Source organism: Cyprinus carpio, chromosome B2 (assembly GCF_018340385.1).
Source record: "Cyprinus carpio isolate SPL01 chromosome B2, ASM1834038v1, whole genome shotgun sequence".
Classification (NCBI taxonomy): Eukaryota; Metazoa; Chordata; class Actinopteri; order Cypriniformes; family Cyprinidae; genus Cyprinus; species Cyprinus carpio.
This window is the reverse complement of record NC_056598.1, coordinates 18,823,560-18,850,250: the sequence shown is the minus strand read 5'-3', so window position 1 is coordinate 18,850,250 and position 26,691 is coordinate 18,823,560. Positions and strand designations below refer to the sequence as shown.

The window sequence follows — 26,691 nt, the reverse complement described above, 5'->3', positions numbered from 1 at the left end:
TTACTAATAGACCAACCAGTCATTGTATTAAAATATCAATGATTCTGCCATCTTCCTACAGTCATTTTATGCACCTGTAATTTGGCTTCAAATCAAAAAAAATCACCATTTTAACCCCCTGTACAAAATTAATTAAACACTAAATATAGCCTACATCTATTGACTAGTTAGGCTTTCTTCTTAATTTATGATTTTCTTTCACCATTAACCTTTTTTTTTTTTCTTTGGTTGAGTTGACACAGAATGACCCAATGACTATATTACAAACTCTGCTGTACGACATTGCATCCTGCTCTAATTGCCTGAAATGTGTTTTTGACACTGTATTTCAATATGTATTTGAATGTGGAAAGTAATTGTTTTATATTGTACAGTGTACAGTGACAGTGTAGCTGAACAAAGGTGTTTTGATGTAGTGTGACTTCCTGTCAGCAGAGGGAGACTGCACTAAAGCTTTTGTTGTAAATTTGTTTTCTCTTTATTGAATCTCTTACAATTTTACAGTAGCCAGGTAGTATATAAAGGCAGTTTTAAGAAAGGAGGCAAAAAGTCACAAAATTACAATTAAATAAATTATACAAATAAATCAACAAATACAGATTTAATAATAAAAACTTTTATTATCTCTTATTTAATTATGAACAGTTTTTAGGTATTGCTGAACTTCTGGCTTTTGTTGTAGACTATTTGTTTTATCATAAGTTGACACACGTGTCTCTTGTTATTATTTGTAATAAAATTCAAGTCAGTGAAAATAACTTGACAACCTTCCTTCCACTGGTTTGACCAATATGAGATTCTGTGACTAAACTGCCTACCTATTTTTAGACAGCAGAGGGCGATATACTGTAGCTTTTCAAGAATAATAGCAGTAAGATGATGCATAAGGGAAGGAATATTTGTGTTCTGAACTGCTTATGTTATTTTTACAACATTTGTGATGATTATAATTGTTGACAATGATGGTGATGTTACAGAAGTAAATTGCTTGATTTTAGTTTTGGTAACAGTAAGAATAAGTGGTGGCTTAGTTACATTGTAGACAGTAATGGCCAAATCTGAATATATGTAGAAGAGTGTAGACCTTTTGAATTTCTATTATCAACTTACATGAAGCTTTACTTATTTCGCCCAGTGTTAAGTGGTGTAACAATGATTTGTGCTGTATGTTCTTTGCGTATATATAGCCTACTTTTAATACAATTCACGGTGGTAACTCACCATATTTAAATTAAGAAGCATAAAGAAATGAGACAAAAAGCTGAGTATACAAAAAAATAAAATGTTTTTAATTCTGAAAATCCATGAAAAAATACTCCCTGATTTAGGCTAATACAAATGTATAAATGGAGAATAAAAAAAAAAACACATATTTACAAAAGTTTGGGTTCTGCCCCGTTTTTATACATCTGGGAAAGCACTACATAATTTACCTTCTAAATGAACAAGAATTTTCTTCTATTAAATACTGTCATAATTTAAATCAAATGACATTATAATGCTATTCACATATAACTGCTGTCCCAAAATAGGAATTGTCTTAACAATATAAAATCCTTTTGTCGGTTAAAATACATATAGTCTCTCTCTCTCTTTTTTTTTTTTTTTTACATGTGCCTTTTCATGTGCAGAGCCAAATGATCTGAGCGGGAGAAAGCTCTCTCGCACAGGTGGCACTGGAACGGTCTGTGTCCGGTGTGTTTCCTGTAGTGGCGCGTCAGCTCGTCTGACCTGGCGAACTTCCAGCCACAGCCTTCCCAGGTGCAGTGATAGGGCTTCTCACCTGTCAACAGAACGGGAGGAAACGTTTATTATTGTGCACAAACTTTTGTTAAACGGTGTATAGTGAAAAAAAAGGTAAAACAACATGTAGCCTATACAACTCCGCAACGTACCTGTGTGTGTCCGCATGTGCGCTTTCAAATGGGAGCTTTTCGTGTACGTTTTCCCACACCCGGGGAACTCACAGCTGTGCGTGGCTGTCCGCTTTCGTGCCCATGACCGGCGCCCTCGTTTTGGCTTGCTGTCTTCTGGGTTTAAAAATCCCAGGAGGGGTGAGGATGGTGGAGTCAGCATCACACCTGGCATGGCCGTGTGATTTGCCCGCAATGGTTCGCTAAACATGTTATAATGTCCGTGATACTGCTGATGCTGGGCGTACTGAGGTAGAAAAGGCGCGCCATTCATGAACTGCTGTTGTTGTGCAATGTCAATATGATGGTGAGAGTTCATCTCTGTTAGGATACAGTCTTTCCTCGCTAAAATGTCCCGATGCACATCTTGTTGCACGTGATGCCCATAAGCCTGGTGCTGCTGCTGTCCATAATAATGGCTCACGTAGTCGTTTACCATCATGCAGGATTGCTCGTGGTTTTCACTTTTTATTTTGTATCCCATGTTATTAGAATTGGACACATGTGCCTGGTTTCGAGAGTTCAGAGCCCTTAGTTCAGTGTACTCCAGCCTGTCTAAATGTCCTTTCAAACAATATTCATGCGAGTCGCCGTGATAATTCACGTCCGGAGTAAACAACTCGGCTACCAAACTGTGACCGGGACGCGCGTTAAAGGTGTTGCCACAATACGCGTTCGGCGTCGGGTGACATCCATCGCTGTCGTACACGGTGCTGCAACTTTCCGGGGACTCCGGTAGAGAATAGGCGGGCGGCTGCTGCGCTGAGTTGTCGTTGTCAGACGTGACGGAGTTAGACAGAATGAACTCTAGATCCAAAAACTTGGAAAGATCATCCTCGTCTTTGGCCAAAGGTGGAGATTCAACAATGCTGAACTCCACCTCGATGAGGGGTCTCACGTCTCCGACTGTTGCGCTAGTTTTAGTTGGGTCAACTTTCCAGTCCTGAAGGGGGAAAAAAATCGGGTAAGACTTGATGATTAAACCATCAAATGATAAAAAAAAATATATAGGCCTGCTAAACAGACATGCTGTTTCTAAAAATGTAGCACACTTGTACAGTACGTGAATAATGACTGTCAGGAGAGACAACTTAAAAAAAAAAAAAAAAAATGTTCGGCGCAACTGGGATTCACAGCACAGCCTATCCTAATTTGTTTAACTTTTTTTTCTTGCTATGGTCTTGAAATCTTAATGTATAAATTAAGTGCTGAATGCTGAAAGTAACCCATGCTACTATTTATGTTTTGCTGATGTACAGTAGGATAATAATTCTAACGAATGCACTTTCATCTTCATATGAACACGATTTGTAGTAGCTCTATTTATCAATAACTTGTAACTCCCGTGTTTAGTTAAAAGTATATATATATATATATATATATATATATATATATATATATATAAATGTGTTATATATAAACATATATTATGTTAATGTATAAATATAAAACATATATATTATGTTAATGTATATATATATACTATATATATATATATATATATATATATATATATATATATATATAAAACATTTTACACCATACCCTCATAATTCAAAGGCTGCAAAATACAATTGAAATAGCCTGTACCTTAAATTTAAATGAAAACCTGGACTCACCCGAACAATTGCAGACTGCTTTTCGTCCAACATCTGGTTACTTGCAAAAGTATGTATCGAAGGCAACATCGCATCTGCAAGAGCCATGTTGCAAATGTTAGGGAACTCAGTAGCTGTTCACTCTCATTCAGTCCGAGATACACAATGCGTCTCTAATTCGTTTGACTGGCTGCCTACCTGTCCCATTATAAGGAGGGTCTGAATGTCGCGGGGGCGTGCTCTCGTGACGTTGCTCATGTAGTTGTAGCCTATCAGGTTTACTTCGGCTACCCTTGTAACATGTAAATATTGTCAAAGCACAATTGATAATTTGGCCTTTAATTAACCGTATCTCCTTATTCCATTAAATTACGAAGATTGCTTAAATACTGTATGTTCGACAGGATAAATTATAGAGAGATTTAAACACCGTAAAATGTGCATGCTGGAGCTGCTATTGTGTTTTCATTGTAAATATTTAATCACACTATATTTAATCATAACTCAGTTCATATCATAGACAAAGGCTATGATTCAACGACAAACACTTGCACATCCAAATAATTTTGCTTATGCGAATATGTAACTTGTTGAATTTTTGTGTCTTTCAATTTCTGAATTCTGAGTGTTATTTGAGTTCTGAAGGGGGCGCCACAAACCCCCTGCTCGGTAAGACTTATTGTAGTTTTTTGGAGGGCCGTTTTAACATAATTTTGGTAAATTATATTTTAAAAAATCTATTAAAAAATGTTAAAGATAATCCGTATAATTTATTATTTATAGGGTCTATATATTACAGGTGTGTGGCAAATAATGCAAAACAAAACGAGATGGAAATAAAAACCACATGCTAAAATAAAAGTAAAACAAACATCATTTATATAACATGGAACCAAAAGTTTAAATTAACCAGCTACATTGTTGTGAGTTTCACCGCTTCATTCGTATTTAAATGCACCTGATCGCATGTGTATGATATAGGTATTAATTTCTCCAAGAATTAATTCCTGCTTAATTAGCATTTGAACAACCAGCAGTAAAATCTCGGAGCCATCGAAACAACATGATAATCTCAATGTTCAACAATGCAGGTACATGTTAGTTAATGATCTCTGAGTCAATAGCCCTCCTCTTTCAGTTGATTAAAATGCAAATGAATGGCCTAATGCTCTCGGGCTTATGTTTAGAGACAAGGTGGGCAGCTTTAACCAAAAACACTATTCCACCTGATGCCAAGGACGAGACATTTTAACATCCCTCACCCCGACACAAATAAAGTGTGGATAGAACGAAAAGCAGCATTTAGAAATAGTTTATATATTTCATAGGCGTAAGCTAACTATTCGCAGAGAAGTATTGAAGGGTTTTACGCGTGCTGTTTCTCCTGTTCTGCGCGCGCAAACCAGCAGCGTTTGTACAATCTGATTCTGTCGGTTTATATAGTCCAGTTATTTTTACCCTTACTACGTAATTCAGAGTCCGGTACAATCGCATTGTCCAGAGAGAGGTGGAAATGGAAATGGATAGAATTTCCTGAAATACAAAGGATGTTCTTTTTCCCAGCGCAAGCAATGTACAAGTGTATTTATTTTAATTGTAAAAAATAACAACTGAGACAGCAACAGACGTGCGAAATACCCAAGATACCGAACTGCTGTCTCCACTTCAGTGCAGAATATATTATTTACATAATACAAACATTTATAATGTTTAATGTTCATAACCTATATGTAACATATGTTTTAAAGCATTAAAGTTGGTGTATTATTATTATTATTATTCACATCAAGTTTATTTAAGCGCTATATATGATACCATTAAATTTTCCAATTTGCCTATATTTTTGCTTTATGTTTTTGGATGGATTTTCCTATATACGTTTTATATTTTGCCTTGTCCTTGTGTATGAAAGGAACGGGAGTTTTTCCCCCTTTGTTGTTTTCTAAACACAATTAAGGAGATTGCAGATTAGCAGACAGGACACCATCTTCCCGGAGACATTCAGCTGTATTTACATGATGCCTAATTTGGCCGGAGAAATTGTTTCAATGTCCAGTTTAACTAATTCTCGAGTGAAGCTAGATTACCATTATGGATAAAAATGCACTTTTAACAGAAGAACAAATAGGCCTATATATAGCAAATATTTTATAAAATGAATAAAGTATATAAAATACTTAAATTAATCTTCTAATAAATATTGTTTTTTTTATTATCTAATACAATCTGGCTTTTACCATAACACTGACAAAGACATTTTTATTTGAGTGACTTGTGTAATGTATTTCCTGTATAGCTTTACAATATTGTAAAAGGAAATCATGCATGTGTTTCCTCCCTAAAATGCCCCTGGCTATATGAGTTGTGTTTACATGAACTTATGTAGAATTTCCTTCTTGGTTTTTATAGCATTTCCCTGATAACATAATACATAAAATAACACTGTATATGTCAGTTTCAAATATACTGCTTTAATAGACTGCACCACATTTTATTTTAATTAAATTTTAATTACTAAACAGTAAAAAGTACATGTGTAGCAGGATAGAACAATCTTCAGCCACACACACACACAGAGAGGTTTGCTTTTGATGGTATATTTAATACATATTATACTCATTAGTCAGAATGAACTGAAGCTGTGTGAGCAACACTTTTATTTAGTTTCTAAATAAAAACATTTCATAATGTTTGTGTAAAACAAACCATGCTTTTTAACAGATAGAGCAGAAGATTAGTGCATATTTAGTCTGTCTAAGGCATGCGAGCCATTCTGTTGGATTTTTAGGGAGATGAGATAAAGAAAATGTTGATTTTATGAAGGAACACAATCCCAGAGTCTCCACCCTCACACACTTATGGCTTGTGAATGATACGTGATCTTTGTCAAGTATATATGTGCATGACAGCAAATGTTTACACTTTCCTGTTTACATCCATATATGCCCACCACGTACAGTAAGATGGCATCAGCGTGTCTTTTTTTTTTTGCATGCTCATTGAGATGCTCATCTACAGTTAACATAACATGACTTTGCTTGCACTGATGTGTAAATGAGACTGGAGTCATTTCTGCACTTTCTCATGGATGGACAATCAAACACTGACCCAACAGATTCTAACCTGAATTCATGCATACGGATCTATTTATCACTTCTATATTAAAGACTAAGAGGCAAGTTGTAGCAGCACTCCTTAAGACATCTTGAGAAGAAGTGCCCTTCAGGGTACACAGGTCCCTTCATCACATGTTAAAAAATCACTTGTTATACCTCCATTTCACTGTTAAATGTTCTGACTAATGGCTGAGTCAGTCACTGCACACCCACAATCAATTGTTCCATCAGAAAAAAAAAAATAATAATCAAGCTGCTTGTGCTATAACTTTCACATAGAATCCACATACAAACCTGTGTAAACATTACATTAATGTGTGATTTTATGGCATATTATTGCATAACAAATAAATATTATTTTTAGAAAATCCTTATAAATAAAAAATCATTTTAAACAGTAGATCTGCTCCTTTCCCTTTTATTGTTCTGTGGTGTCTAAGTGCAGCTAATTACCTATCGCTCAGCGACTCAACCACCTAGACAAATTTGTGTGGACACAGGAGCAAATATTTGTGTCCACTGCACCGACCACCATCAGAGTTGTCCACTCGATCTTCCTGTGCTTGTCTAGCACACAAGAACGACAAAAGAACAAGTCCTTTCACTTCCACTGGACCATGATAAAGACAGAGACCCATTGCAGGGTCTCAGACAAGGCAGGGTACAGGTGAGGACAAAACCTCTGTCGACTCAAAGGTGGTCTGAATGTAACCCCACACAGCACATGAACAATTTTCAGCTTACACTGATGCTCGAGCTGCTACACTGGTGTATAGAGGTAAACTCTGTGAAGGTTGCACTGTGGCTGATGACCTAAATTGCCTTTCCCTCCGTTTGTTATTCTGCACAGGCTTTTCACTCAGGCACTTGGATTTTCAATTACAATCTAATCTAAAGTCTCCAGAATACTAATTATCCCCCCATCACCCGAGCAGGAGGAGAAACTCACTGCAAATAAGTACTGAAAAAGCAACACCGAAACTGTACCTTTGCTAATTTGTCAAAGAGAAACAGCATATGGTCTATTAAGGGTGTGGACCAGGGATATGTATAATCATGAGGGGAAAAAGGGAAAAATATGAAGACTGTGTGAAATGTGAAGAATGAAAACTGATATAATTTAAAATAAATCTCAGACGTAATATATAAATATTTGTAGAAAGTTTATTGCGTTGAATGACAAAAGGGCCTTTTAACCTTTTGATGTTTCTATTTGTGATCTACTCGTCAATAAAGTCATGTGATATAAAACTGTAGTCCAGCAGAAATATCCTGTATGTTCACATCTATATCAACACATATCCACACAGTTAACTTCCAGTAGCTGGTCAGTTTCTCCTACTCACTGCTCCATGTCTCTCATCTCCCCTGGAGGCCTCTTTGTCTCCAAGTGTAATTGCTTCTGCCTGCTTTGGAGCAACTCTTGTCTGGGGACATAAAACTTGTCTCTATGAATGACTGCATGTGTCTGGGGTCAAAAGTCCACAAGAGAAGCCGTTCCATACAGCCTTGTGCTCGCACATGCCAGTTTTCTACTTTTTTTCTACTTTCCAAACAGAATTCCATAACACATTCATACTCAGCCATCAGGACCTGTATGTGCATGCCAGGGACAAATGTATTAGTAATTAAAATAATTGTATGAGCAATTTACACACATTTTGGTGTTTGAGACAGCTTAACCACACTATTCATGTGACTTAAAGAGATTGTTAGCGCAAAAAAAAAAAAAATTGGAAACCAAACAGTTGATTCACTTTCATGTCATTCCAAGCTTTATTTTTTTTGCTTGTAGCTCAAGCAGTAGCAGTGCTAGCAACACCAAAGTCATGGGTTTGATTCAGGGAATGCATAAACTGATGAAGTATACTTTGAATGCACTGTAAGCCGCTTTGAATAAAGAGTGAAGGTTTTAGTTTTTGTCATGCAGGTTATCTCACATAAGCTGTTTTGAAATGTTTTCCTAAGAAATTGAACAGCCAGGATATAATGAATCGAACATCAAATCTGGAAATCGACCAGCAAAAACATTTTATACAGAAAAAAATATACATTGTCATCACACATTCCATTGAACAATTAGCAAATGTTGTTGGTTCGTGTGTCTTTATGCATCTGAGTGGATGTTTTGTAAAACTGCAGTAGTTGTGACATCTGCAGCTTCAAGAAATAACACCTGCCTATGAAACGACAGCCTTTGTCCATCTGCACATGGTGGGCCATGTTTTCATTCATCAGGGGTGACTTCTACTGTAAAGAATGTGGGGAAACGCATTGGAGGGAAACCCGTGCTATGAGCTCACCTGTCTGCGTAATGCCTTTCACTTCTGACAGACCTGCACTCCGCCATTGTCATTGCTCTCTCCTGGCCCATTCATCCATTGATGCAAAATAAATGGAAAAATGGGAATAAATGGAAGTGCTCGACATGATCTTTGAACGGTAAGGAGAGAACCTCTGATTACAGCGCAATGGGACAACCACAGTTTTGTTCACAAAGTAAATAAATGCCATATTTCAGCGGCTACGTCGGTGTCAGATATTGATCAGCTGCATGATTACAGCCCTCACACTTTCTCCAATTGTACGAGGTTGGGCTTGACAAGCCGTAGCATTACACATAATATCCCTCGAAAAATAGGAACAATGTTGCGTATTGTGTAACCAAAACATAGCGTCAATACCTGCAGGCTTTCAACCCAAAATGAGCACGACAGAAGACTGTATGAAATAGACCTGCTATTGTGAGCGACGCTACTTCAGTTTCTCACACAATGTGTACGGCACAGTCCCCGTAAGGTGACCCAACTGGGACAGTTGAAGTAGGTTTTATCTGTTAGCACCCTGGAGGTTCGATGAGAGAGAGACAGAAAAAAAAACATGCTTTTCAACAATTATTCATCAGTTTAAAAAAGTCACCTGTTCTAAATCCTTTTACAATAAGTGACCTCTCTATAGGTAATAATGGAACAGTATGTCCTTTGGCTAAACCTGAACTATATTGTATATAAAGAACCAAACATAAATGATGTGCGTGATATCATATTGCCATATTAACATTTAAATGCCCTTGTGCACACAAGATGGGTATAAATATCTAAGTTCTCACCATTTAATAGCTCTCTCCTTAAACACCCAGCCACCAGCATGAGGCTGCATTCATTAATTCCTCCTTTGTTTACAATGGATCAGACTGCGAATATCATCATTTGCGCCGATGAGCACTTAATGAGATTAAAAAGATATTAATCAGAATTACCAGGTTAATTAAGTAGAACTAATTAACCATTATCAGGCTGATAAAAGTGCGGTCATTAGCGTATTTCACAGCCAAATATTTGAGGCAAATAGTTGCTATGGGATTTTAACACTTAGGTTTAGTCTAGTCCTAGGCTGGACTTACATGACAACTAACAAATCACCACTGAAAAGAAACCACATGCCGTGAGCAGCAAGTTCAGACTCACAGAACCTTAAAATACTCTCCACACATCAATCACGCCAACTTATACAATTATCAATGATTTAAAAATGACCAGATTACAAAATGCAAATCTTTTTTTTTTTTAAGTGTTTCATTTTGAATATGCACTTCTGTTTTGCTCCTTTTGTGTGGAAATGCATTTTTCTACTTCAATATGCTTTCTCATGACAAGCAGACATTCAGGAAAAGCCCTGTTCTGACGGTTGGCTTATTTCTAAGCAGTCCTGGGTGTTTTCAGGCTTAAACAGGTGGAACTAGTCCTGCGTTGGCTGGTAGCAGTCAGGTCTTTGAGCTGCTAATAACTCTGAGAGACTCCAGGGAGCCTAACGGTCGCTTCACACTCACCAAAGGCCCGTTCACACCTGACCGGACAAGACTGGGCTGCCCTGTCCCAACATTTACTCACCCTCATGTTGTTCCAAACCTGAATGACTTACTGTCTTCTGTGGAACACAAAAGAAGGCATATTGAAGAATGTTTTGACTGTTTTTGTTTATAAAATGAAAGCCAGTGGTGTCCAAAATAACACTGAACTCTACTGACTTTCATTGTATGGACAAAATATAAAATAGTTTTTTGTGATCCACAGAAGAACATCAGTCATATAGGTCTGGAACAACATGAAGATGAGTAAATGAGTCAGTTTTGGAAGAACTACCGTATCTTTTAAATTGTGCATTGCACTAAGAATAAGAAATGTATTATCTAATCATAATTATCACCATTACCTCAAATAGTAATGGTAATACAATATAATCCAGCAAGGAGTAATCTCTATTTTCATTTTGCATTGATAAGCAACCAATTAGTGAAATATCTACTTCTAAAGAAGCACCGAAACCAAAAGAACAACGGTCATTGTGCAAATTCCCCAACACCATTGTTTTGCACTTCAGATGGGAGTTTCTGCTTGGCACATAGTCGTCTTCTCTTTTCCCTGAGATGATGTCAAGTATAGCCAAGCAGGATAAGCAGGATAAGACTACAGCGAGCAGAGAGAGAACTCCCTGGGAACAAACCAGGACTACTATCTACACGGGCAAAGGGTGGTCTTCCCAACACACATCTCAGGAATTCCTGACATGGACTAGTGCCAGGTCAGACAGAAGCCACACCAACAATAATCTACTTTCAATTTGTCTGCTGAGGGAAATGGAGTAGAGGGCCAAACGTATGTTTCTGTGGGCGGCATGAAGCTTGGCGACGAGCCCTCTCACGTGGCAGACTCGTAAAATGAACCACCCTATTTTGCTTAAAGAGATCTACTGTCAGGTTGGAGAAGGACAAAGGCAGAATACAAAAAATGAAAGAACAAGAGAGTTATTAAAAAATGTTGCATGTGTTTAGAACATGTGACACTTGTGTAGAACAGGGAAGAGGAATTTTCACAGAGCCTATGTTAGTAGTAAAAAAATGTCAGTAATGTAAACAGTATAAACAATAGTGTTATTTTTAGCTTTTATACAACACCTTTTTCAGACTTAGTGATTCACTTGTACTTTTGAGGAGACTTTACAATATCACACCATTATAAATAATAAAATAAAATAAAATAAAACAAAATAACGAATGTGTTAAAAGCAGTGGTTTGAGACTACTGCAGAGTGAAACACAAATATCATGAGCAAATAAACATCCTGGAATTCATAAAACATTTTACATTATTGGCAAACTCTCCTTACAAATAATAAAAATAATAAAGCGCACGTGTGGTGTTTCTGACCAATGCATTAGTAATGATATGTTTGCAAACTATACAAGAAAGAAATGTGGCTGATTATGTAAGAAATAATTCCACATATTCCACATTCAGTGAACATTTAAGTTATATTTTAATTAGAATTAATTAAATTATATTTTATTTATATTATATTTTAGTTTACTGACAATTACAGAAACTTTTTTCCATCTCAGAGGAAAAAAAAAAAAAAAACCATTAGGTTAGGGTTGATCAAACATGACAGTAAAGTCTTTAACATTATTACAAAACTATATTTAAAATAGATGTTTGTTTGTATTTTTTCCTCAGCAGGTTATTTTACCCAGGAAATGAGTGTAATGAGTTCATCAGAGATAGAGTGTCTGAACTGACCCTTGTCTCAGCTATTCTTTAACAGTCAGATAACAGCATTTCACAATCCTCAGGTCTTTCAGTAATAAGGAAGGGTCATTTAGCCCTTGGTGGGATGAGCAGTAAAGTTGATCTGATAGCCACAAGACCACAAGATCTGGAAACTATAGCTATCTCTCAAAAAAACTCTAGGGTGCTAATTGATAAAACTGACTTCAACTGCCTTGGTTGTGTCATCTTACCAAGACATTGTCCTGGAAAGTGAGCACAGCTCAAGTGATGTCCATCTGTATCATCTATCTATGCCACAGGGTCAGCAGTGTAAGAACAGGAAACCAGATGAAGATCCTTTAACGTTCAGACTGGCATGTATATCATCAGCCCATTCTGAGAAAAGCGAGAGTGCACTTCACACGTCTAATGGAGCTGAGAGAGTCTGAGGTGTTATCTCTCCATCCCCTCTTGTGTTTCTGTTAGAACCAGGACTCTATCGCAGCCCGCCTTGGTCACTCTGGTCTGTAGTGAAGTGATTATTGCTGATTAAACCTTAACGGAGCAATATGCTGCAAGAACCTGACCTGACCTAGAATCCATAAAACGTATTGGCAAAATCTCCCTACAAATAATAATAATAATAATGTATGGTGTTTGTGACACATACAATAATAAAACTATTGGACTGCAAACCAGACATGAAAGATGATGTGGAGAAAACTATATGATTATGTAAGAAACCTCAAGGCATGCTCAACTGCATATTCCACATTCAACAGACATTTAATAGACATTTATATTATAATTATTATATTTTAGTGGTTAATTATGGAAGAGTGTTCTCCATCTCAAAATAAAATAATTATCTTTTTTTAAGAAATTAATACTTTAAATCAGCAATAATGCATTCAATTCATCAACATTATTACAAAAATCTATTTTTCTAATAAATGCTTTCCTTTTTTCTATTCGTAAAAGAATCTTGAAAAAACATCTCAGTTTCCACAAATAGTTGCTAACTACTGTTAGTATTGATAATTATAAGAAATGTTTCTTGAGCAATGTAATAATTTCTTAACTAGTAATAATTTCACAATATTACTGTTTTTACTGTATTTATGAATTAAACAAATGCAGCTTTGGTCAGCATTACAATCTTTCCTCAAAAACATAAAAACTCTTACTAAAAAATGTAGTGTTCCTTGCATTAACAACTTTTTTTTCAATAATATTTCACAATATTACTGTTTTTTTCTGTGTTTTTGATCAAATAAATGCAGGCTTGATGAGCAGAAGAGACTTCTTTCAAAAACATTAAAAATAGTAATGTTTCCAAACTTTTGACCTGTACTGTATATGCTACACAATGGGTAGGGTTAGGGTTGAGGGGTAGATGCGTATTATATGTACGCGAAAACTGCGTATAATATGCACGCGAAAACTAAGTATTATATGCACGCCAACAAATTTCCTATCATATGCACGCAAAAACTGCTTATCATATGCACGCCAAAGTCAATGTTTGCTTATCAAGTTTTTCTAGACTTTATTTCTCTGAACTAACGAGCTGTGGACACTGATGACTTGCCCGAGGTAAGCTAAATGAAATGCTATGTTACATTTTGTTTACATGCCGTTCTAATCACATATTTCCGCGAGTGAAACACTGATTGTGCGATTACACAAGGCATGAGATGTTAATTTATGTTTGTTTCGCGTTAAAAATAGAAGATGAAGGGATGATCGCGCTCCGCGCTGCCATTAAGACTGAAGCGTTTACACAGCGATATGTTGCGCCTCAAGAGCGCCAAAACTGCATTTATTGTCTGAATTTCTTGAAAAAAAAAAATCAATGATTTATTCGGTGTGTACCGAACCGATAATGGCAACTTTTTTCTCACAGAGACCACTTTATATTTCATAACTATGACTTTATATCACAGTATGACTTTATATCTCAAAATGTAAGTGTATTTCTTATTTTAAACTCTCATAATTACCTATTTTACTTTTTAAATCCAACATTTAAAGTCACGAATGTCATATAAGTATAAGTGTGCAAAGCGTAAAGAGGAAAAAAAAAACTTCCTAATCAAAGTAACACTAATTCAAATTCTGTCCTGTAAAAAGATTAGTTTTCTCCAGTGTTACTCAAAAACTGATCACTTTGTCTTTTAATACATGGCACAGATTATCTAGTAAACATTTGTAATGTATTCTTATGTAGAACTGACGTGTTTTTCTCTTTGATCCTTTGAGCAGGAGAAAGGGTAGGCCACTCTCTCCTTTGCGAAGACAGTCACTGGAGTATTGGAGCCATTTAGGTCCCTAGTGTCCAGCAAATGAGTTGTGACAGGCATGTGACACAACCGGGAGCTCAAGCAACCTCTTAAATAAACAGACCGGCAGCAACAGCATGCTAGTTCCCATCACGGACCACACAACTTGACCAGACCCAGCTCACTGCACATCGCCATTTTCCACAAGCCCTCCAAATGGCGCCTGTGATAAAGATCGAGCAGGACCACATGAAGAGAAAAACCAACAACTAATTACACTATTACTGCTGCAGGTTGTGATAAAGTTCCCGATCGCAAATGTTCACAGCCACTGGCAAAAAAAAAAAAAAAAAAAATGTTTTCATTTGTGCTTCCCCTCTTTTTTTTCTCTCCAAATGTGGCACATACTGGCATCCTGCCCGGCGTGGCAAACATCCTGTCAGGACCATGATAGCTCTAAGTAAACATGACATGTAAAGTCTGTGTACATACTGTAATTGCTGTCATAGACATTTGTCACAGAAACATGGCTGGAATATGTAAGCAGACTCTAAATATTTGGGAATCTTGTTTGCACCCTTGGAATGTGTGGATAAGGAAGGAATATAATATGCATCATGGTGTTCTGTGGCGTATTTTACTATTATATTTAAAATGTCGTTTAGATTTATCTGACAGCCACAGATCAATGTAGGGGCAAAAATTTTCAAAATATTCCAACGTCATTAAAGTTGTCTGTTTACTGATTATTCATGTCTTTCTCAGAATTCTTGACTCATTCTGAATCAACGAGTCTGATCTTATCATCAGCTTTCAAGTGTTCAGACAAGTTTTATCAAAACACCATGTCATTAAGTCACGTTGCACACAGTTGTAATGCATTTTATTATTAGTACTTTTATAAAAGCAATGTTTAACTTAGCACCTTATGTCAATATATAGGCATTGTAGAAAAACATACTTTCTCAATCTAACAACATGTTCATTGTAGGTCATAACTGTAGATAAAATTATTATGGCAAATGTATATCTTTAACAGATACTACTGATTAATGAATGAAATGTTAAATTTTCACAGAATTTGTGCTGCCAAAAATTAAAGCCTTTTTTTCTTTAAATATAATAAATATTGTATACACATTTTTTTTTAGATTATTTTATATTCTTTTATTAGCAATTAAGCATTAAATTGATCAAAAAATACAATAAAGACATTTATAATATTATAAAATATTTATATTTAAAATAAATGCTGTTCATTTGAAAATCTATTCATCAAAGAAACTGGTAAAAAAATGTGTATTTCTCTTTCCACAAAAATATTTAGCAGCACAACTGTTTTCAGCATTGATAACAACAAAATGGCAATAAATTAGCATATTATAATGATTTCTGAAGGATCATGTGACACTGAAGACTGCAGTAACGGCTGCTGAAAATTCAGCTTTGCCATAATAGGAATACATTACATTTTTTTTTTTTTTTTTTATTTATGCTGTTATTTTTTATTGTAGTAATATTTCACAATATTATGTTTTTAGTGTATTTTTGATTAAATAAATGCAGCCTTGGGTAGCATAAAAATAAAATATGTAATATAGCATTAAAGAATTATAGCATTACAAAATAAAAATTAATTACACAGAATATCCAAAGAAACTTGATTTGTGGTACTGAAATACTACTGTACATAATTTTTTTTTGCATAATATTAGCTGTAAACAAAGGTAAATAAACAATTTAGCAGGTGAAGCAACAGACTTGTTAAACACTTCCTTGTTAATCCTTCCCAGTTTGGTTCACAAGGATCTGCATTGCGTGCAAAGACAATCAGAGAAGCACATTAGCATAACTGAAAAGGTGTCCCTCTGCATATGTGATGACATACACTGTAACATTTGGACTGATATTACATCCACAATCTAAAGTTACACTCTGCTCCCTGTTATATGGATATATCCCACCTAAACCCTGCTGTAGGCAGTCAGTATCCAGTGGCGGGACGCAAAGGGGTGCTGGAAGAGTCTTCTCCATCCCTAGAGAATCTGATGTGGTACAGACTGTTTGTCCTAATGTACTGCATCCCTCGCCAGTGCCTCGAGGCAAACACTGCCATAGTTTTTCTATATGAAGGTCTCCCAGGTGCCTGAAACCATATAGTGCATCTCACAAAAGGTAATTAAAAAGAGCAAAAGCATGGCACACAGAAACTGTAACGCAAGTCCTCTCCTTTCAGAGGCCTGTTTTGTAACTGCTGTCGAAGGGGTAAATGGATCTGCGGTGGCCTGGCTGAGAGCGAGGAGGAGGGGTGGGCGATTAAGGATGCCTCCAGGGCATGAAGCAGGATAAGCAGGCGAGGATGATTCTCATCTCACTGTGAGAAAATTCAAGGGTTATGGCACGGTGACAACCCACACTTCTGTCTACGGAGCACGGTTACCTGCTCACACAGACACTTTGACAGTTTGGTCCAGAATACGGTTATTTGGCCAGTGTCAGTGTTCTTTTTTCTCAATACATATTGTATTTCTCAATGCATATTGTATTGTTGATTACCGTAATCTTAAAACCCCCTTGTTTTTCAAATAAACCAAATTTTAACTATCAAACTTATTTACAAACATATTTGTATTTCTATGAAAAATTATGCAGTAATCTAAATAAGTGAACTGTATAATTCATATAATTATATAACTTTTATATTTTATATTATTTTATATATATTTTTCTTAGTTTTCAAAGCAGTACATCAGACAAAACATATGCATATGTTTATATAATTAATTTATTTTATCCTAATGCTCAGTATGTATATATATATATATATATATATATATATAATTAATAATTATTAAATATACAATAAATAATAAATCAGGAATATATAGTGAGTGAGAGAGAGAGAGAGAGTTATTAAAAAACCTTTTTAGGTTTGAAAAACAGTCTATTTCAATTTCTTAATAAATGGTGTAAAGATATTTGGAACTGGTCTACGGGGGGGGGGGGGGGGGGGGGGTGGGGGGGTTGTCATTTTATTGTGCAAAGACTCTAAATAACTAAAGCAAATAAACTAACTAACTGACTAACTAACTAATTAAGCAAACAAACAAACTAGCACAGCTAGGAAATCAAAGACCTGGGACATTGGCCAAATATACAGTCTAGAGACCATAATAATCTGTTATATGTGATAAAATAAACTGGATATCATTTGTATAAGTGGTATTATAACAGTTAAATCTTGTAAATATTGGAACCGTTATACAATGTCTTAGAGAACTACACCTGCTGCTGAGGCCTAGGGGAAACATTGATAAGCAGGCATAAGCTTTGACCACCTCTCAAAACAAGAGACCAAAATGAATAGATGGTAATTTGTCTCATTGCCAGAGGGCAGTATCACCTTCTTATGATCATGCCTCCCTTCCTCCAGTTCTCCTCTCTCACCTGTGTCTTTCCCAGAGTGACACTTCTCTAAAAATACGGAAGGTATCACCCATCCCCCCGTCTCCGTCTTTGTCATATTGTGTTCACTGTAACTGAAGCCTCTTCAAACTCTTTCTCTCTCTTTCTTTCACTCTCCTCATTTTTTTTCCTTGTGCCAATGTCATCGCCTCTCAAGCTGTGACCTCCAGGGACCTCTGAGATCAAACAAACTGTTCCCGGAAGTGGTGATATCTGCAAAAAGTTGGACTTTGAAGGCTTTGAGAACATTCCAGAAGTCCATGATCTATCTTAGAGTCACTCTGATTCATGCAAGTCATTGCCGTCTATCTGATTCAAAGTTCTAAAATAGAAATGCATTGCTAACATCAAACCCAGCTGAGTTGGCCAAAGTGTGGCCTCATTACATCAGAAAATAAATTGTGTTGTTTTCTAATAAAAAAACCCCCGGAAATAATTATTATAAAAAGCCTGAAAACCTGTATGATTTATAAAAAAAAATAAATACGAATAAAATAAATCTCTCAACAAATGTGACTAAAATAAAAAATGACCATATAACCGGAGTACAATAGTATTTTAAGAGCTCTATAAAAGATATACCCATTCAATGCATTTTCAAAATTGCACTAATTTCTTTCTGTCATAGCTAACAGCATGAAAATAAGCCACTTCACTGACTAATTGTGCCATTTTAAAATGGGAAAGTTCTAGAGTGAGGCACGGGAAGACAACAGCAGTGTTTTCAAACACTCATTCCATGTAGATGAGTGCGGGACTCAAGTACGTCTCATTTAGCCTGAACTGCACTGGAGGTTCACAGATATTTTGTGTTTTCTATATAAAAGCCTTTTGTCCACATTTCAAAACCATTTTGTAATTATCATTTCCCACAGACATGAGAGTTGCCTCATCCAGCTGTCCGTATTACAATAAATCCATCCCAAAAAAGACATGATTGCTTATAATGGCCTGCAGCTCCTCCACTGGGACCGCTCATTGAGACAATACAGAAACAGAAAGTAGTCATCTCTTCCACCAAAACAGGATGGTTTATAATGCAACAACATTTTCATCAAACTCAATTTGATTTTAAGTATAAGAATAACTGTGCGTGAAGAGCCAACACCTGTTTTAGTGACGCTGATGTTGCAACAACTGCACAAACTAGATGGAATTATCTATCTGTGACATTTCCAAGATATCAGGGGCATTAATGAAGGTTGTGGAACTGTGTGTGTTGTATTGGGATATCTCTCCGAACCAGCTTCAGTCAGGGCACTTGGAAACAGGAAGACCCTGATAGTTTTTCTGTGAAATCATGGAAAAGGACAGGACACTTTTCCATCTGGAGCAAAACCTAGTGCATCCACAGACCTGCACCTGGTGCAGGTCACTTCTCCATCTCACACGCTCAACCAGACACACTGTGATGACATAAACAGACATTATGACTATTTTTAACTAGGCTAGTCATGAGATGACACAAATAAAAACACAATACATTTCATAATACAAAATATCAGATTAAAAGAACAGTTCACCTAAAAATGTTGACATTAATTGCTCATTAGAAAACAGATAGAATAGAAAAAGAATAGAGCAAGCTAGTGTTAGAATCCTTTTTTGCTTTTGTTAATTGTATAATAAATAAAAAGAAAACAGATAGAATACAAAAAGATAAGAAAAGCTAGTGTTATATTTTTTTAGGAAAACAAGCAGTAAATAAATAGAGTGCAAGCCTAAAAGGGACACTTTTTTTAGATTTAGAATTATAATAGAAATAGAATAAGAATAGAGAATTAGAAATAGAATTAGAATAGAGAGTGTTAGAGTTAGAGAGTCAGATAAAGATGGAAGAGATGTGTTGGCTAAGGACTCAGCTGCTTGGATTGAGTTGGGCAGGTCATTCCAAAATAGATTTATGTTGAGTACAGACACAGACTCAAATTTACATACCGGAATAAACGTTTCATATATTGATATGGTTCATATGCTTGGTTTATACAATTGGCTGCAACTGGGGAGTGGTAATTTGTAATTTACAGTCAAGTGGTATTTAAATGTTATTAAAGTGCCCCTACACTTAAAAAAATGCTGGGTTAAATATGGATAAACCCATCTAGCAACAGTTGGGTTAAATGTTTAACCCAACCTTCTGGACAGTAACCCTACTGCTGGGTCAAAACAACCCAATCGCTGGGTTTTGTCCATATTTTACCCAGCACTGGGTTGTATTTAACCCAGCATTTTTAAGAGTGTATTATGCCATTTTTAAAGTTCCTAATATTGTTTTGGAAGTCTCCTCTACAATAGGATTACATGCATGCAAGGTCATAAAAGCTTTCGTTTTTTCAAAATATGCATTTAATATCAACTCATTTTCCAGCGATTCTCAAACGATTAGTTCAAAGCAGTTCTAAGATTAAATCTCTCTAAACCCCTCCTTTCCATAAGTCTGCTCTGCTCTGATTGGTCAGATGGCCCAGTCTGTTGTGATTGTTTTACCTGTGTACAGCGCGTGTCTGAAACGATACACCCATTGCCATAGTTCCGTATTTTGAATGCTCGATAGAAAATATAAACATCTATAATTTATTATACTTGTGATTTAGTGGAGCCAGCTGGTCCAAATAAACAGGGTACTGAGCCATCTTTCAAGAGCAAGTGTTTAGTGAATCCCACGTTAAACTCCTTGAGATTTTTAATTAAATTTTTTTAACTCCCCGAGATTAGAGAAGCAGTCGTCAGTAAAATTACATGTTTGTGGGTCAAGTTGTTCGCTGCCGGCCAACATAGAACATAGCTGGGAATTATGCAAATGTGTTATCTTGTGACGTGTAGCCGTCACGGAATGGGATACGAATTACTAACGACTTGTTAAGGCTGTAGAAAGACGATTCTTTATTTTGGGAGACAATAACTTTATTTATCGTGCACTTTTGGCTTTTCAACTTTGCTGAACATTTACATTCACATACAGCTACATTAAACACTGCATGAAAAGCAGTATTGGAAATGGCATAATAGAGGCACTTTAAACATCTTGCGCAAGTCATTCATAAACAAACTAATCCTGCTCTTAAAATAATTTGATGATTTAAACACAATGTAATTCAATTACATACAACTTAAATAATAAACATACACATATACACGCCATGTTGTAACATAACTGGTTTCTGGTAAAATGTTTATGATCCAAAAAACAAAGACAACATGTCATAGTGGAAATTGTGGTGTTGCAGTAAACATGAAGGACAGACAATGATGGTTTGATTTCCAGAACATAACATACCTTGCAACTACATGAAACAAATTTTGGAGACTGATCAGTGTCCTTAAACATCAACTTTAACAGCCTGCAGCAAAAATCTTATTTCACGCTGCTCTCCTGCGGGAAGTGAAGTTCTCAAGGAATGAAGTAAATAACAGGCTGCCTCTGTAAATTTTTGGCGTGGCTCTCATATACCTTCAGAGCTGAGTATAGTGTGCCCAGGCTTGCCCAGACCATAACCCCCTGTGGAGCTGAGAGGACCCAGCCCATGTCTAACCCTGTCTGAGAAGATTCTACAGAAGACAAACGCACCACCCGGTCCCGTGTCCAGAGAGGTGTGGACCACCGCCGTTAATGAGCAATTCAATCATCCAGCTGTTTAATCTGATAAAACATTCAAACCTACAATCAAGGACCTTGAATCAATCAAGAAACTTGAATTTTCTGTATTAAAAATTAATAAAACTACTTTGTCAACAACTAGATCCGACATGGATCTTCAGTTTCCACTGAAACATGAGATGGAGCTCAAGAAACACCCCTATGGTTACATATAATCCCCTATAATTACTAACAGTGAAGCTAATCGTGAGATAAAAATAATAATGCAAATTCCAACCAACACACATTCATCCCATCTTTCGAGGGTGCTTTTCAAAATAACTTTTAATAAACCATTACATAACATTTAAATACACCCATTCCATATGAACAAATTAAGATGCTTTGTTTAATTATGGACAAAATACATTTCATTAAAAGACATAACTGATCTAGACACATGGATGAAACAAAGCTATATCTTAGTATGGGCTGTCCTAATATCTAGTGATGTGTGTTCCATTTCTGTGCCATAAGACTGTACAATTTATCTACCATGTGAAGAGGCAACATTGACTTTTGATGAACCATGACCCCATCCCATCAGCATATAATGTGAAATTAAAATAGTTTTGTGCAGTTTCTTGAAGTTAACAATTTTTTTTTCATTAATATTTTGGTAGATGTTCAATATCTCTCTTATAAATAAAGCTTTTATTTAAATGTAGTGTTTTGCACAGGTTTCTGTGTGGGTAATGTTCAGTAACCTGACATAAAACAGAGGAAGTCTATGATAAGCCCTTACTAATATAGCAAAACAAATGTGTGCGTGTGTGCGTGTCTGTCTGTCTGATAAAAAGAATTGTACATAATAGGCCTGTCTGCCTATGTAGTATGTATGCAAGTATATACGTAGAGAGCCAGATAGATAGATAGACATCCATCTAGCTAGCTAGATAGATATAAAGGTCATAATTGGTCCTTCCTGAGAGACAATGCATATAGATGTGGGACAGGTTAAATTAAAGGTTGGGTCTTGGTGTGGTTCAGACTCACCTGCCCCACAGGTCTGTGGATGAGGTCTGAGAGCAGAGCGGGACCCTCCTGCAGAGCGGCCGGAGGCCTCAAGGCGGGCCTGGGAAAGGGGCTGCATGCTGAGGCCCATGAGGAGCTCTCCGCCTCTCACGGCAGGACCTCTGTCAGTCAGTGCTGGCCCCCTGCAGCCCACAGACCTGCCAGGACACAGCATAGAGAACACACAGGTGAGTGTAAGGGAGAGGAAGGATCTCTGCATGGGGGCTTGGATATAATACTGTCTAATGTTCTCAAAGGAAGACAACTTGACGGATGATAAGACAAATAGGCTATAATTGAGAATATTTTAGAGGGATTATACTGTTTTATACTTTAAATTGTCATTTTCGGGGATGCATTCGGGGATAAAACGATGCTTACTGACAAAACATTTGGGAAAGAGTAATTGTAGTGCTATTTTTTTTTTTGTCAGATTCTTTGTTGCTAGTGTAGTAAACATCAAGTGTCACGTGTGGCTGTTAAATTGGCATGTTAAATGAAATATCACACTTTGATAAAGTAATAATAATGCTGCTAAATGTGTACAGTAGCTTGTTTGAAGTATATTTTTCATGCAGTCATGTGTAAAGTAGCAGTGCATGTTGCATTTAATCAGTTAGCAGTCCTTTAACCACTTGATGTTGTCTTGGAAATCAGCCTGAACTGAGAAAGTGTTTATTCATTTAAACTCCATAGCTGTGTCTAAAGCTAGCTTCACTGCAGGGCTTGTTATGTACATCTACAGCAAGCTGTTTTGCTTGTGACGAGAGTGTGATACACCGCTTGTAAAAATTCCATAAATCCTGGCAGGGGGTAGGAGTGTGTTTCCATGACTGGGATTCTTTTATTAGAAGTTACAAAATAACAGAATTTTCCAAGAGATCAAGTATGAAAAAACAAAAACAAAAAATCTCTGTTGGCATTTAACAGGACTTATAATGTGCCAAACCGCCATGAATATGTTAATGATTATCAACAAAACCTTTTCTAAGCATGATTTTGTTCAAGGATTGTCTATAAATAGTCAAAACAGAGGCTCACAACTTGAGTGTATGTGCGTCTATATACACATTATGGGTGGATGTGTGTTGTGAGTAAGGCTAATCACAAGTCAAAGCAGAACCCACCTAAGCCTGGGGAAGAGTGCAGACAAACTGTTAGAACTCAGCTGGACGCCACTACCTGGACTATTAGTCATCACACAATAGGAGGCATTTATAAACACTGAAAGGAGAAAGATAATGAACAAATTAGTTGTACTGCACTGGGTATCATTTTCCTAACAATAAGCAAATATGTTAGGAATGGTATTCATTAATGTTACAGATAACTGCAGATCATCTTAACACTCAAATATATACACTGCTGTTCAAAACTTAAGAGTCTGTAAGATTTGTTTTTAATGCTCAAGGTTGCATTTAATTATTACTGCATTTAATTATTACAAAATACTGTAAACCAGTAATATTGTGAAATATTATAACTTTTAAAATAACTAATTTCTATCTTTAAAATGTAATTTATTCATGTGATGGCTAAGCTGAATTTTCAGCAGCCATTACTCCAGTCTTCAGTGTCATATGATCCTTCAGAAATCATTCTAATATGCTGATTGGAAACATTTCTTATTATTATCAGTGTTGAAAATTCATTGATTTGAATTAGATTTTTTTTTTTTGGTAACATTGTTAATAACTTTGCAATAGCAATTTAATTAATTTAATAATAATAATAATAATAATAATAATAATGAACTTACCCTAAACTTTTGAAAAGTGAATCTGTGTATCCAGAAGTGTAATGCTTACTCTGTTGAGAAAATACACATTCGTCAGACGAAAATTTGCCTTAAATTAAATGTTTAACTTAAATATTTGCTTTAGTTCACCCAAAATATTTTTTTTTCAGAGGAACATGAAAGGAACACTTTGGAAGAATCATACCAGTTTTTGCATCTTTTTTGAAGTTTTAAACTGCACTTTCCTTCTACCTGCATTCAACCTGTTTAAAACGTTTACTTTTGCATTACACAGGTGAAATAAGGTCAAACCGAACTGAAATGACAGTAAATAATGACTAAATAATAATTATTCCTTTAACAAAACACTCATTGTAAAGACCATCAGGTAGCTTGATTGATGAATGAAAGTTTTTGTTTTACTAAAAGGTCCATGGTGGTGTGATGTCCGGTTGAGTAAGATCGGAGGCCTTGACAGTGCAAACGTGGTGCAAAGTGGTGCCACTGGTTTGTACAGGCCTCTTAATATGCATCTGTCACGCAGACCATTGCAAGCACGTTCAGGTTCTGTTGGAGCCGTATGAGTAGTGGCTGACTCCATATTCACACCATACATGGGTGTGGTTACTCTAGCTCTCGATTAGCTAGTTTAGGGCTTAGTCAGACTGTACCGCTGCCAAAACAGACACGTGGAGATACACGTTTTGGTTGCATGCTGGCACGTTGAACAACTGTAGCTTCATATCATGACACATGTACATAAAATGTTGATAATACTGCTTTAGTTATGTTAGCCGAGGGTGATTAATAAAGCAAATTAGCCTAATTTCAGGCCTAGGCTGATGTATGGTGAGACAGAGGAGGGGGTCACTTAGTATCATGTCTCTTTTATGACTGGTACCTGGTGGGATTCTCTACGATTCCACCAGGCAGGGCGAGGTTGCCCACAGAGGAATGTTGTTGCTGTTTTAAGTGACTATTACTACCTGCTGGCTCTCTTTCACTCTGGCCTCTATTGCCTGGGGATTCGATTGGATTGGAGCTGTAAAGTCTTGTGTTGCATGGGGCTGGTCCCAGGGGTAAATTGATGGGAGGCAGGACCCTCATTCAGGCCTGGCAGGGGGCTACAATCGCTGGCCTGCCCTAGCCTTTGGGCTGCCCTGCTTCTGGGTGAAGAGGCCTCAGCAGGAAATGCTATCCCAGTTACACAGCCCAAGTGCCAAAGCAGACCCAAACAACTCTAGAGTTTTAACTAAAGACTCAATCATCGCTAAAAGAAATAGAATCATATTTGCACATTTTGATATATATATATATATTTTTTTTATACATTACTGGTCAAAAGTTTGGAATATTTTATTTTCTAATGTTACCAAGGCTTAATTGATCAAAAGTGACAGTAAGGACATCTATAACGTTACAAAACATTTCAAATAAATCCTGGTCTTTTGAACTTTCTATTAATCAAAGGATCATGGTTTTTACAAAAATATTAAACAGTTTTATTAACAACCATTATTGTGTGACACTGAAAAGTAATGGCTTCAGCTTTACCATCAATGGAATAAATTAGATTTTAAAATATATTAAATTCAAAAACAGTTATTTTAAATGGCAATAATATTTGATAAAATAAATGCAGCATTGATGAGAATAAGAGACTTAGTTAAAATGTAAAAAAAAAAAACTTAATTATTCTAAATTTTTGACTGGTAGTGTATATTTTATGTTTGATTGATGTGTTGGCATACTGTAAACAAAAACACATGTTTCATTCCCACAGGTGGAGCTGCACCAGATATAAAGTTCTCCACCCAACAGTTCCAGTCCCATGCTTCTAGAGGGTCATGATAATCAGCTCTTCACATCCGCAGTGTCACCTAAAACACACACAGCCCTGAAGGAAGAGGCAAGAAAAACAGAACTTACCCAGCCTTAGAAACCTTAAAAAATAACAAAAAGCAGCCAGTGTAATCCCAGATGGGCCAACATGAGAGGGACAGGCCACTCTGGGGGAGTTTGAAGAGGTGAAGGTGAACTCCTTCATCTCTAGTGTTCAGATGTAGTGGTGTGGCTGAGAGGATGTTGGATCCTCATGTGTGTATGTGCTCCTTTTGCTTTGAACTTGAAGTTCAAGTTTGTTACAATTCACTTCTCACAGTCACTGTTATGGTCTTGACTTCACACTAATAAATGGAAAGAGAAAGCATTTTTTTTTTATCAGTAATCCCTTTATGAGTATTCAACTCCTCTAAAACCTATAGAGTTACTGTACACCCGCAGGTCTCCCCTTCACACAGCTCAAGTATATGAACATATGTCCCAGGAATTGATTTTTTAAAAACTTTTTATATACATTTTATTTTTTTATTTTTATGTATG

At 36.3% G+C, this 26,691-nt stretch overlaps 1 protein-coding gene and 1 long non-coding RNA gene across 4 annotated transcripts; one reads left to right on the top strand and one right to left on the bottom strand.

Moving 5' to 3' along the window:
* Window positions 1-1,268: 1,268 nt before the first annotated feature.
* LOC109113233 (zinc finger and BTB domain-containing protein 11-like) lies at window positions 1,269-26,193 on the bottom strand. Of its 3 annotated transcripts, none has more exons than XM_042718528.1 (6): window positions 26,061-26,193; window positions 23,699-23,795; window positions 22,554-22,729; window positions 3,533-3,606; window positions 1,896-2,856; window positions 1,269-1,783 (listed from the first exon to the last, which is right to left on the bottom strand). In XM_042718528.1, the coding sequence occupies exons 1-6, from the start codon at window positions 26,140-26,142 to the stop codon at window positions 1,608-1,610; spliced, it is 1,566 nt and encodes a 521-aa protein (XP_042574462.1). In that variant the 5' UTR covers window positions 26,143-26,193; the 3' UTR covers window positions 1,269-1,607. The 3 variants fall into 3 exon arrangements, with proteins under 3 accessions (XP_042574462.1, XP_042574463.1, XP_042574464.1); XM_042718529.1 differs by having other exon boundaries at window positions 26,074-26,092; XM_042718530.1 differs by lacking the exon at window positions 26,061-26,193 and adding an exon at window positions 24,331-24,371.
* On the top strand, window positions 12,928-15,204 carry LOC109113232. The gene is made up of 2 exons (XR_002021715.2): window positions 12,928-13,769; window positions 14,439-15,204. It is a non-coding gene; the product is annotated as an uncharacterized LOC109113232 (long non-coding RNA).
* Window positions 26,194-26,691: the final 498 nt, after the last annotated feature.